This window comes from Neovison vison, chromosome 10, assembly GCF_020171115.1.
Source record: "Neovison vison isolate M4711 chromosome 10, ASM_NN_V1, whole genome shotgun sequence".
NCBI classification, from domain to species: Eukaryota; Metazoa; Chordata; class Mammalia; order Carnivora; family Mustelidae; genus Neogale; species Neogale vison.
In genome coordinates, this window is record NC_058100.1 from 36591997 (window position 1) to 36605169 (window position 13173).

General features: G+C 52.1%; 1 protein-coding gene across 4 annotated transcripts in view; it reads left to right on the forward strand.

Moving 5' to 3' along the window:
- The first annotated feature begins 2799 nt into the window (after positions 1 to 2799).
- Positions 2800 to 13173, forward strand: part of ILDR2 (immunoglobulin like domain containing receptor 2) — a 60567-nt gene continuing 50193 nt past the window's right edge. For 2 of the 4 annotated variants that reach the window (XM_044267000.1, XM_044267001.1), the window contains exon 1: positions 2800 to 2917. In XM_044267000.1, coding sequence (XP_044122935.1) covers positions 2872 to 2917 — 46 coding nt within the window. In that variant the 5' untranslated portion in view covers positions 2800 to 2871. Of the gene's footprint in view, positions 2918 to 3767; positions 3864 to 5116; positions 5162 to 13173 lie in introns of those variants that run through there. The other 2 variants (XM_044267003.1, XM_044267004.1) reach the window with 2 other exon arrangements.

Genomic DNA, 13173 nt, shown 5'->3' on the forward strand with positions numbered 1-13173 from the left:
CACAATGCCACAGAAGATGTTACTATTTCTTTCTTGTGGTGCAGCACCCCGTCCCTAGATTGCTCCTTCCATTGTGTTCTGAGGGTACTTTCTTTACGTCTCAATTATCACCTTTGCTCCATTTTACTACCAACATGTATTTAATGGCCTAGCCTTCCTCCCTTTCCTGGACAAGATGAAGCTCTGGAAGGGCAGGAGGTCTGCTTTATTTACATTGTAGCTTTGGTTCTTAGTACCTAGTAGATGCTTAAGACAGACTTGTCAACCAAAGCGTAAGTTTCTGCTGACTCGTCTCTTAATATGTCCATTCAGACTCCTTTCCTACATACATGTGACAGATGCTTTTAAAAATGGAAACAATCGGGGCGCCTGGGTGGCTCAGTGGGTTAAAGCCTCTGCCTTCAGCTCAGGTCATGATCCCAGGGGCTTGGGATCGAGCCCCACATCAGGCTCTCTGCCTGGCGGGGAGCCTGCTTCCTCCTCTTTCTCTCTCTGCCTGCCTCTCTGCCTACTTGTGATCTCTGTCTGTCAAATAAATAAATAAAATCTTTTAAAAAATGGAAACAAGCTCTTGAATAAATGGTGCTGGGAAAATTGGACAGCTATAGTAGAAGAATGAAACTCGACCATTCTCTTACACCATACAAAAAGATAAACTCAAAATGGATAAAAGACCTCACAGTGAGGCAGGAATCCATCAGAATCATAGAGGAGAACATAGGCAGTAACCTCTTCAATATCCGACACAGCAACTTCTTCCAAGATATGTCTCCAAAGGCAAAGGAAACAAAAATGAAAATGAACTTTTGGGACTTCATCAAGATCAAAATCTTCTGCACAGCAAAGGAAGCAGTCAACAAAACAAAGAGGCAACCCACGGAATGGGAGAAGATGGTACAGACGGTACAGACAAATGACGGTACAGACAAAACGCTGATATCCAGGATCTATAAAGAACTTCTCAAACTTAACACACACAAAACAGATAATCATGTCAAAAAATGGGCAGAAGACATGAACAGACACTTCTCCAATGAAGACATACAAATGGCTAACAGACACATGAAAAGATGTTCGTCATCACTAGCCATCAGGGAGATTCAAACCAAAACCACATTGAGATACCACCTTACACCAGTTAGAATGGCCAAAATTAACAAGACTGGGAACAACGTGTGTTGGAGAGGTTGTGGAGAAAGGGGAACCCTCTTACACTGTTGGTGGGAATGCAAGTTGGTGCAGCCAATTTGGAGAACAGTGTAGAGATTCCTTAAGAAATTAAAAATAGAGCTTCCCTATGACCCTGCAATTGCACTACTGGGTATTTACCCCAAAGATATAGATGAGTGAAAAGAAGGGCCATCTGTACCCCAATGTTCATAGCAGCAATGGCCACGGTCACCAAACTGTGGAAGGAATGAAGATGCCCTTCAGTGGACGAATGGATAAGGAAGATGTGGTCCATATACACTATGGAGTATTATGCCTCCATCAGAGAGGATGAATACCCAACTTTTGTAGCAACATGGACGGGACTGGAGGAGATTATGCTGAGTGAAATAAGTCAAGCAGAGAGAGTCAATTATCATATGGTTTCACTTATTTGTGGAGCATAAGGAACAACAAAGAGTACATGGGGAGATGGAGAGGAGAAGGGAGTTGAGGGAAACTGGAGGGGGACCATGAACCATGAGAGACTATGGACTCTGAAAAACAGTCTGAGGGCTTTGAAGGGACAGAGGGGTGGGAAGTTGGGCCAGCCTGGTGGTGGGGATTACGAGGGCACGTATTGCATGGAGCACTGGATGTGGTGCATAAACAATGAATTCTAGTACACCGGAAAGAAATTTAAAAAATTAAAAATTAAAAAAACAAAGGGAAACAATCCATGTGCATGCACCCTGCACACTGTAAAGTGTTGGCCACATGCATGGGATCTTAGCCAAAAGGCCGATCCGTGATTTAGAGTCGGACACGTAAGTGATAGACTTATTTCATTCGAGTTTTACATATTTTCTGTTAAAAAGCCACATGCCCTCACTATGCCTCACAGTGTTTCCACAGAGGGTCACAGCGCGGGTCTCCCTCCTACCTCTGAGCCTCTGGTGTCCTTGCATTGCCAAGCAGGGAAGCAGCCGGGGGCATGGGGGGCCCAGCAGAAGCCAACACCTTTGCCCAGAGGACCTGCTAGGCGAAGTCCGGGGACAATTCCTGCCAAGTCCCCACAGGTCTCCCTCTGGGTCTGTCTGTCCCTGTCCCGGTTCAGGCTGGCCACAGCCACCTGCGTTCACCCCTCCCCCCGCCAGAGCCCCCACTCCCTGGGTTCCCGGACGCTGGCCTCCCTGGGAGCAGCCCCGGCCCCCCCAGCCCGCTCGGCCGCCTCCCGCGCACCCTCCGCCTCGGCGTACTTTGTTCCCAGGCGCGACCTCGGGGCCGGCACGTGACCCAGAAACTTCGGAAGCCCCGGGGCGGCGGGCGGCGGGGAGGAGGAGGCGGCGGCCGAGCTCCCCCGCGCGGCGGGCTCTGCGGCCGGGAGGCGCTCGCCCCGCGCCGCGCTCACCCCGCGCCGCGCTCGCCCCGCGCCGCGCTCGCTGCCTGGGCGTGCGGGAACCGCGCCGGGGAGCCGCGCCGCAGCCGGGAGCCGCGCCGCAGCCCGGAGCCGAGCCGGGCCGAGCCGAGCCGGGGAGCCCGCGGCAGCGCGCGCCGGGCGGGCGGCGAGGCGGGCCCGGAGGGCGGCGGCGCCGGGGGAGGCCGGGGGCCCGCTCGCGCGCGCGGCCGCATCCCCGCCGCTGCCGCCGGGTTACCCCGAGCCGCGCGCTGCCGCCGGCCCCCGCTTCGCGCGCTGCTCCAGCCGCATGGGAAGTTGGAGACATGGACGGGGTCGTGCTGGCGTGGACCGCCGTCTTCTGGCTAACAGGTGGGCGTCCTTCCCGACCCCGGCGAGCAACTTTGCGCGCGTTCCCTCGGGGCCGCGTTCCCACCCCACGCCCGGGTCCCCCCGGCTGGGCTTCCAGCTGCTCACAGGTCGGCGGTGATGGGGGAAGGGGCGGTGTGTGTGCGTGTGTGTGTGTGTGTGTGTGTGCGCGCGCGCGCGTGTGCGTGTGTGTGTGCGAGATGATGGAGGAGGCGGGGAGCCCCCGACACAAGTGAGACGGCCGAGGGGCAGGTGTTGGACTCCGCACGAGAGAGCTCGGGCATGTCCTCTTCCGCACGACGGTTCTTCTCGGGCTTACCCTGACTTTGTGGGGCCGTGGGCCCTGGGAAGAGCCTGGTTGGCGGGGTGGGGGTGGGGGGGAAGGAAAGGAAAAAGGAAGAAAGCTCGGAGGAGACATTGATTAAGAGCACTGGTTTTCTGGAGGGGAGGGCGCAGGAGCGTGTCTCCCCGATTCCTTCCCCGAGACGCGGGAGACCCCGCGGCGCTCTCCCCCGGCTGCGGGGCTGCGGTGGGGCGGGATGAGGGGCAAGATGGGGGCCGGGGCTGATTGGTTGTGGAGTTTCGGGCCCTGCTCTCGCTCGCTCGGTGCCGGTGGGAGGAGCGGTCCCACAGCGGAGCAGAGCCGTCCTCCCCCAGGAAGGAGGAACCGCAGAGACACTCAGAAGGGAGAGCTGCTCCCGGCACCAGAGTCGCTTGCGCTGGCTCCAGACTCCGTGGTTCTCCCTCCCATTGGGGGAACTTTCTTCCCACCCGCCTGAGGTCTGGAAAGGCTCTTGTTGCCTGACGCCAGAGCCCTGCGAGGTCGAGGGGCCGGTGGCCCGGCAGGGTGGCTGACCCTGAGACATTCACGAAGTGACCCAGCTTGGGTGCTGGTGAGGTCGGGCGGGAAGGTTCCCGGAGTTTGGAAGAGACGAAGATTCCCAGCAAGGTGGAGACCGAGGGATGGAGAAGGGATCAGAAGGGTTGAGAGGACGGGATGAGGGCCGTGCAGGGCAGGAGAGAAAGCAGAAAACAGCACCCCCAAAATGCAGTTCTGTCCCCTCTGGGGGCACCAATCAGAAGATTTGAAAAAATCAAGTCAGTAGGAAGTTTGAAACATCTAAGGCAGTCATTGAAAGAGGGTAGAATGTATTTAAGAAGCAAAGCAAAAGCTCTATTTCCCTTAGCTTCAGAATAAGATTATTGATGGCCCCGTTTTCTTTCCGTTCCAGATGAAGGACCCTAACGCTGGCTCTGCTCTGTGCCGCCTTGAGGCGTGGGGGTGGGGGTGGGCAGGCCTTGTCTGCAGGGTTAGCCTCTTCCCTGGGCTGCTCTGAGTTCGTCCCTCCCACATTATTCAAATATGAATCATCTCTAATTTCAGGGTTTGGCTGATCCATGTCTCCCCACTCCCCTGGCCTCCCAGTGCCTTCCACTTCCACCCGCACGGATTCTGAATGTCCTTGATTTGCCTCTACTTCTGTGTTGCCATACTGGGGGGGGTGGGGGACTCGGGCCTGAAACTCATGTCACCCACCTCCCTGAGCTCAGCTGGGCGTCCTGGCTCTAAGTCAGAGATGCTCTTCCAGACACCCCAGAGTGTGCCCAGAAAAAGCACTTGAGGTATTTGCAGGGAGCGGAAACAGAAGGGGAACACAGAGCCCTGCTACATGGCTGACAAGATTTTATGAGGAAGGGGCCACAGGCCATCTAGGCCAGCCCTCATTTTCTAGAAATGGAGGCCCAGGGAGGTGATGGGCACACAGCACATGTGCAGTGGGACAGGGACTCGACCCCAGTTCCCCGAACCCCAGGCCGGTCCCATTTGTACTCTTCGAAGCTGCCTCTCTGGGTTTTCTTGGTCGTAGGGAGTTCCGTTTTGTGTTTATTTTGAGGGGAGTTGCTGCTCTGTCTGCGCCTTCTTTGCTTGGTATGTGGAGAAGCCGCCCCCTGCCTGGTGGCCGGCAACAGGTCCTCGTTAGGGCCACCTCAGCTGTCAGACAGCCGGGCTTCCCTGCTCTGCACGTGAGGCCGAGGCTCGCTTTCAAGATCGCTCTGAGCACGGCAGGCACCCCCCATCCCTGCCCCGGCTTCCCCCGTCGGCGGTGCCGCCCCCCAAGCCCTCGCCTCTCAGCCTCCCGCGAGGTGGAGAAGCTAACAATGGCGGCTGGGGGGTGGGGGAGAGGAGCGGTCACGGAGGAGATGGGCTCAGGCTCCTCGTGCACAGAAAAACCACGAGAGGAAAAGGTAAGACATTTCAGTCCGGCCCAATCAATGGATTTTCTCTTGAGGGGGTGGCACGGAGGGCGGGAGAAAGGGAAGGACAGATTAAAAATGAGTCAGGGGCGGGGGCACACATTCATTCTCCTTCTCCCTCCCTTTCTCCTCCCCCACTTTCTCCTTCTCCTCCCTCCTCCTCCCCTGTTTGTCTCTCTTAATGCAGGCTGAGCAATTTCTCATCAACACTTCAGTTTTTTCCCTCAGCCTCAGGCAGCTCCTTCCTTGTCTTTCATTGCGAAATTCTGCTGTATATTTAGCCTCATGATTTCTTATTGTCATCGTGATGCTGCTTCCTGCACGAAATTGTTGTTTTGAACAAACACCGCTTCTCAGCTGCTATTTTAGCAACAGGTGCCATCCAGCAGTAGGACCTGAAGGAGGGTTCACTCGGTCTTTGTTCCTGAATGCGGGTGGCGCCTCCTCCTTGCTGGCAGCAGAGGCTGTGAGGAACGCGGGTGCCGTGTCCACTCCGCAAACACGCTCGCGGGCGGGAAGCAGGCCCTGCGTTGTCCTGGAGACTCTCGGGGCTCTCTGTGATGACGGTTGCTTGCTCTGTTGGCCTTTCGGTTTTAGTCATTCATTTATCCATCCCTTCCACAAGCACATACTAAATTCCTGTGCTTTCCAAGTGTTAGGCTAGGTGCTGAGGGCAAAGAGAGAGCAAACACCCAGTCCTTCCCCTCACAGAGTAGTCAGTCTCGTCAGTGACTCAAGTGAGTTTTCTGGTGATTTTGAAGATTTTATTTATTTATTTGACAGAGATCACAAGTAGGCAGAGAGAGAGGAGGAAGCAGGATTCCTGCTGAGCAGAGAGCCCAATGCGGGGCTCGATCCCAGGACCCTGGGATCATGACCTGAGCCGAAGGCAGAGGCTTTAACCCCCTGAGCCACCCAGGTGCCCAGTTTTCTGGTGATTTTGATTGGGAAGCAGAAGGTCTCCCAATCAGAGCTGTGAGAGCCACATGAGGGGCTAGGAGAGCATGGGCACCCCCAAGCCAAGCCTGAAGTGGGGATGGAGCCATCTTGAAGGGAACTCCTAGGAGAGGTGGTGGCTGAGGGAAGACACGTGTTCATGCCTCGTCAGCGGCTGAGTAAACCCCTACATCCAGGTGCGGTTGGAACAGCACTCGCATTCTGGTGGCAGGACCCAGTTATGGAGTAGCTCGTGTCCAAGCAATAATGGAGATCTGTACCAAGTGCAGTGGGGGTACCTCACGGTGGCTCCTAACCCACCCTGTGGGGGGAAGGACATTTCCAAGGGGTAGTTGTCACCTGGTCTGGTTTGCATTCGGGTAGATGCCTGGTGACTGTGTGCCGACAGGCTTGGAAGTGGAGAGTTCAAGTGTTCATGTTAGTCTTGGGGAAGGAAGAGTACTGCTGACCCTCAGCTTCCGTTGTCTCCTTCCCTGTCCTGCACACTTTTAATTTCTCTCCCTCCTCTGTTCTCCTTTTCCCTGCGGAAGAGATCTTGCTCTTACCTGAGCACCTTCTTTCAACACTATCACAGCCCTCCGCTCTCCCCTCCTGCTTTCAGCCAGATGCTTCTCTCTGGACCAGGAGAGAGGGCTTGTTTCAGTATCACGCTTTAGATTTTAGACTCACATGATTCTGCTGGTTGGCTCATTTCTACAGGCTTGGAATTAGTAGTAGTAGTAGTGGTTTTAGGGCAATACTATGCTTATAGTCTTAGGGTAAGTACTTAGTGCTCAGTACTTACCCTAAGACTCAGTGGTCAGAGTTTTAGTACCAGAACGTGGTTGGTGGGAGGAACCCTGACCTGTGCATTAAGGTTTGGGTTCTAGTCCTTCCTGCCCCATAGACTAACTCTATAACCATGGGATCTGAGTCTCATAATCTGTTGAATGAGATGACTTCGGAGGTCACTTTCAGCTCTAAAGATGCTATGGTTTAGAATCTTGTCTCCACTTAATTTTGATGAGTTGGAAGTCATGACCAAAAAGTGACAGGTCCAGTCTTCCTTTTATAATTCGCCCAGTGAAAAGCCCATTTCTTTAGGCCTTCCCTGTTCGTTAATGATTGGAATGAAAGACCCCAGCTGGGGAGGGAGAGGTCTTGTTAGGATTTTCAGAGGAACAAATGGAATAGCACTCAGTGCTTGGTGGACAGGAGAGGGTCCACTCTGAACAATGCAATGTGGTCATTGCTGGGGACTGGTACAGGAAGGTGAGCACTTTGCACCAGATGGGATGAATCCCGCTGGAGCCAACACGGCCCCAGGATGCCCCTTTGGTTTCCGGATGCACACACCTTTTCACTCCTTCCCATATTTTAGCTTTTATGTCTTCTTTTTTCCCCCAATCAAGAATATAAAGAAAGGTATGATGTGGTGGTTACTCTTGCTTCTTTATATGCTATAATGCTTTCCCATATGTTAAAGGACTTTTATATACATTATGCCTTTTGATCATCCTAAGCAAGAATGACTAATATTACCTACTTCTACATTAGAACACAAAGGCTCAGAGAGGATAAATAACTTGTCCAAGTCCATGGCATCTTATTGATTAAAAGATCAAGAAACAGTGTCACTGACTTAATATGACTTGGTTGTGTCAAGGACCAGAATCCAAGGGAAACATTCTTTTCTGCTCACAGTGGGTCAAAGTAGAACTCTTGACTTAAGTGAACATACATGGTGTCTGTTATGGGGCACTGGGTCGTGAGGCTCAAAATTCACAGAACTCAGGGAAGTGTTGCAGGGGAACGTGAGAAAGAATAGCATTTAGTTTTTCCAGTTAGACCCTGAGATCTAAAGGCAAGGCGTAAATGAGAAGTGAGGCCCAGCAGAGCAGAGGACGTGACCCAGCGACAGCAGATACTGCTGGCATCTCAGAGCCCATCTGGGCCTTGGGGCTGGTGCTGTGTACCCAGGAGCCACGCAGGATGTAGCTGTGGCATGTGCATGCTTAACATTTTGGTCTTCAAGATAGCTCTTGGCTCTCTGAAAGTGGAAGAAGGCATTTTGGATGACTAGTGTTCTTTATGGGCCAAGAAACAGGGAAGAGCTGAGAAGAATATGTTGCTTCCCCTGTTCTCCTGCAGTGTCCGCACTCCTGCAGGAAGTGGTGCCTGGCCTTGGGAGTCGAACCCTCGCATTCAGCTGGGATCCTGCCCCGTCACTCCTCCCAGGCCCGTGGCTCATCGGGAGGCAGACTTAGAGGCCGTGCAGGGCGACGGATTAGATTCAAACTGACCTGGGTTTGAATACTAGCTTAATATTTTACCTTACTTTCTCTGGCTTTAAACATGGGAACTTAATTTACCTGCCAGGGTTGTTGTGATCGTGAAAGTGGATATGTAAAACTCCTAGCGCAATGTTTGGCACACAGTAGGCCCTCGACACGAACTATGAGCCCCCAAGAGGTGTATCAGTCAGCATTTTGATATAGCCATGAGCAGCGTCCACCTCTCAAACGCTCTCAAGAGCAAACATCTAGTTCTTGTTCAGATGACGTGGGAGCCGAAGTCAGCTTCAGGTCAGCTGTGAATTGGCTAGAATTGGTAGACTTGGCTGAGTTCCAAATATTTTCTTCTTCTGAGGCTGAGGACGAAGGGTCAGCCACTGTCTGGGCTTGTGTTGTGGGAGAGGGCTCAAGGGGGCAGGGCGAGAGCCTAGAGTGACCAGAGCCAAAGCAGGCACATGCCTTTGAAGCTTCTGCTTGGACGCGTCTTAGAGCGTGCAGGTCACGTGGAAGAGCGCAGGGTTCTTGGAGTGGTAAGTGCATTCTGCCTACAGGGAGCAAAGCAAGAGTCTGGAGGGAAAACTAACTGGGAACAAATAATCTGATCTATGAACTGGGTTAAATCGTTCAACAAATGTGCTGAGTACCTACCACGCAGCAGAGTCTTTAAAGGCTGCTGGGGAGAGTTTGTCGCTGATGACAGAGGCAGAGCGCTGGGTAGGAAATTCTCAGGCAACGGCCGTGTCATTCTCTGGGGTGCTGGGACTCCAGTAAGAACGAGAGGAAACTTCTGGAGGACGTGACCGCTGGGCGAGTTTGGAGGGATACATAGGAATTATCGGGGGAAAGTGGGATGGAGGAAGGGGGATTTACAGATTTAAAGAATCAGGGAGGATGTGATCTCTGAAAATTCCAAATATTTTAGTATGGTTGGGGAATTTAGTGCCGCAGGAGGAATGAAAGGGAGCGGCCCTCTCTGAAAGGGGGCCGGTTGTCCCTTGTGCTCCTGAAGTGGCTAGAAGGCCACGTTAAAAGGGTCAGAGCAAAGGAGTTCCATGCTCAGATGTGCATTTTGGAAATATCATTTGCACCGCAGTGTGGAGAGTGGGATAAGTGTGGGCAAACATGCAGCAGAGACCACGTGGGAGACTCGTGCAGAAAGAGGGGCAAGGCATACCGAGAGCCCGACGTCACAGGGTGCAGTGGGGATGGGAGAGGTGGACAGGGTGACGGCAGGTGGAGGGGTGGTGGGGACACGGTTGGACCTGCACACTGAAGGGGCAGGAGTGCCAGAGACCCTTCAGGCCTGCGGCGTGGGATTGCTGGAGGTGACATTTTGGGGCATGAACTAACACAGGAGACGAAACACATGAGGGAGGGAGATCAAGGTTTGGTATTTTGCATTTTATAAAAGTACGGTCTAAGTTGCTACGGCAGAGAAACTCTAAAATACAGAAACTCACACAAAATAATTTCCTTCTCTCTCCGGTAACAATTCAGACGTCCTGGGGGTACGTCTGCCATTCCCAACATGCGGCTGCCCAGACTGCCCCCGGGACAGCCGTTCTCAGCCCGCCAGAGCCGGAGCGAGGAGAGCAGAGGCCCAGGGCGTGCAGGTTGGCATGCGGCTCTGGGGAGGTGGCCCAGAAGCTGCAAGTCACTTCTCCTCATGTACCTTCGTCCTGAATATTCGGTCACCACTAACTAGAGAGAAGCTAGGAGACGTAGTGTTTGCTTGGGTTGGCGGGATTAAGCCCGAGAAGTTGCTTCACTAAGGGAAGCGGGCAGTTAGTGCCTCCTTCTACAGAGTGACAAGTTGGAGTGTCTGTGTCCCAGCCACATGGAGAACGAGGTCATGTATTTGGGTCTGGAGCTCAGGTGGGAGATCTAAACTAGAAATACGGGTAACGAGGTGGTAGAGGTTGGTTAGAACTTTCTTATAGGAGTTTTCTCTGTCCAAGGAGCAGGTGCATCCCAGAAAGCTGACCCACCCAGTGAATCAGTGAATCTGTGAACCAGGACAGTTTCCAAAGGACCTCTGCCTTGCAGGACAGGGACTAACCTCTTCCAGTGCAGCTTCAGTCCCACTGGAACGGTAGGTAGGCCAGCTAGACATTACTCATGAGCTCATGTCGATCTCTGGAAGACAAGGCCCATCAGACAGAAAAGAGATAAGCTTCTGGCTTTCATCTGCACAGTGGCAGCTGAGAATGGGAAAGCATGGCTCAGTTGGACACGTAGGACATATGCTTAATGAATGGCAAGCACAGTGTGCATGAGTACCAGCATTATGGGCAGCAGATAAGAACTAGGCCATGAGCAAGGCCTTCTTGGGCAAGGGCAGCACTGACGTTTACCATAGCACCAGGGAAGAGGGGGAGCTAGCCCTGCCTTTGGGGACTAATAGGGAGAAAACATACAAGAATGCTGTCATTTTTTTTTTTTTTTTTAAATCTCCAAATGGTACATCTGGTCACCCTAACCATAAAATGGCTTGAGTAGTCAGGTGTCATGTTAGCCAACAGGAGAAGCTGATCCTGGCCAATTTAGGCAGGAAAGGAATTTGCTGGAAGGCAGGCAATTAACTTCTAGAACCAGTGGGAGAGCTGGATAATCAGGCTTAGATACTAGGCAAATACCAAGGAATATCTACTATTCTTTGTAAAGTATTTTTATTTTATTTTATTCTTAACCCAGGTATATAGGAAGATGAATGGTTCCTCTTTTTTTAGCGGGAAAAAATAGATCCTATCTGCATTCTCTCTGCCTTTAAACCTTGAGCTTGCCGCCCGACATTTTTCCAAGTACTTTGCTCCCATCCTCAAAGTGCTTCTGGGGGATGGACAGGCTTTATTTCCTCATCTGGACTGTGGACCAAACCCAAAGGAGATATGGGATACTTCATATTCATCTCCTACACTTAGAAAACCTGCCCATCCGTTGTCCCTAAGCAGTGTTTTAAGAAAGTAGGACAGTCGTTAACAGTGTGAGGACAAAAGATAAACGTCTTAAAGAAGATCTAACTTGAAGCCAGGAAAAGGAAGATTTGTACCGTCACACTGAATGAAGCGAAACCTTAGGAGTCTGAAGGCCAAGATATCCTGGGAAACGTGATTCTGAGGTCAAAATCCCACTTCTGGGACTTCGAGACTTAAAAGATGCAGGGGCTGTATACAGAATTTCAGAAGATGCCTCTCTTTACAATGACGATTTTCCATGACCTTCAGCAGTGATCTTTGTTTTATAAAATGGAGCTGAACGGGGCGCCTGGGTGGCTCGGTCAGTTAAACGTTTGCTTCAGCTCAGGTCACGATTCCAGGGTCCTGGGATCAAGTCCCATGTCGGTCTCCCTGCACAGAGGGGAGCTTGCTTCTCCCTCTGTCTTTGCCCTTCCCCCTCGCTTGTGTGTGTATTCTCTTTCTCAAATAAATAAATATTTCAAATAAAATAAGGCAAACTGGGGCTGTGCTTCTAGGTCTCCCTCCCAAAGATGCTGGCAGGCAGGAATCGCTTACCAATTAACGAGTGGGGAAAAGGAACTTGCTTCGGGAAAAAATGAAATTGCTAAAATAAGAACAGCTTTGCTTTAGATGCCGCTTCTGTTGTTCTTGCGGGAACATAGCTCCTTGAGTGTGGGATCCTCTTCTTCACCGGAGAATTGGGGCAGGACCTTATCTTGCTGCACGAGGGGAAGCGGTGCCTGCACGTGGAGCTGAGCTTCCTTGGCCTAGTGAGCCGCCGAGCTGGGGCCGCTCTCTGAGCTGTCAGTCACCGCTCGCCTTTCAGGCGGCTTTTCTAGTAATTTGCCAGAATCCCTTCTGTGCTGGGCAACCTGCTAAGAAAGGTCATTTAGACTCAATCCTTCATTTACTCTTCCATTCTTTGATTCCTTCCCGATTGTGGGAGCTTCACGAGTATTCTGTGGCTTGGCTCTGTCCTGGGGATAAGAGTCAGCCGAATCCTCGTCCCTGCCCTCAGGGACCTTAGAGTCAGAAGTAAAGTTTATATTGAATTTCTCAAGATCTGGGACTGGTCTCTTAAACTGATTTTCCCAGATCTTTTTTTTTTTAATTTGACAGACAGAGATCACAACTAGGCAGAGAGGCAGGCAGAGAGGGAGGAGGAAGCAGGCTCCCCACTGAGCAGAGAGCCCGATGCGGGGCTCGATCCCAGGACGCTGGGATCATGACCTGAGCCGAAGGCAGAGGTTTTAACCCACTGAGCCACCCAGGCGCCCCTTTTTTTAAGTTGTTTTTTTTTTTTAATTGATTTTCCCAGATCTTAACACAATGTTTTGAAATATGATTTTGATTGAATTTGAATTTAATAGTCAAGGGCAGTTTTTCTGTGCATCAAGGGCACAGTGAAAACTACAGGAATGGTTGGGGGGGGGTTCTGAGAAAGAGAATTCCCTCCCCTGCTAATGCCCAAGAGCACGGAATCTCCAGTCTTCACTTACGACCTTTCCTATGCTCTCTGGACAGCTTTCAGTCAGGAATCCTAATTTTTATAGGTGCCTCCTATACGGAATGACCCTACCCTGCTTCACTTCCTTTTCTGTCCTTTTGCCGACTTCTCTCGCCGTTTCTCTCCAGTGTTCTGCAATACTTGCTTTCATTTGTAGGATGACACACAGATTCTCTCCGCACCTCCGTAAGTCTCTTTCTAAGGGCACCGACACAGACGTCCCTTACAGCGTCACCAGGGCCTGGACTCAGTCCCAGCCTTGCAGGACCCATGCTCAGTGCTGCTTTCTCTCTGGGCTGCTGGGCCTCC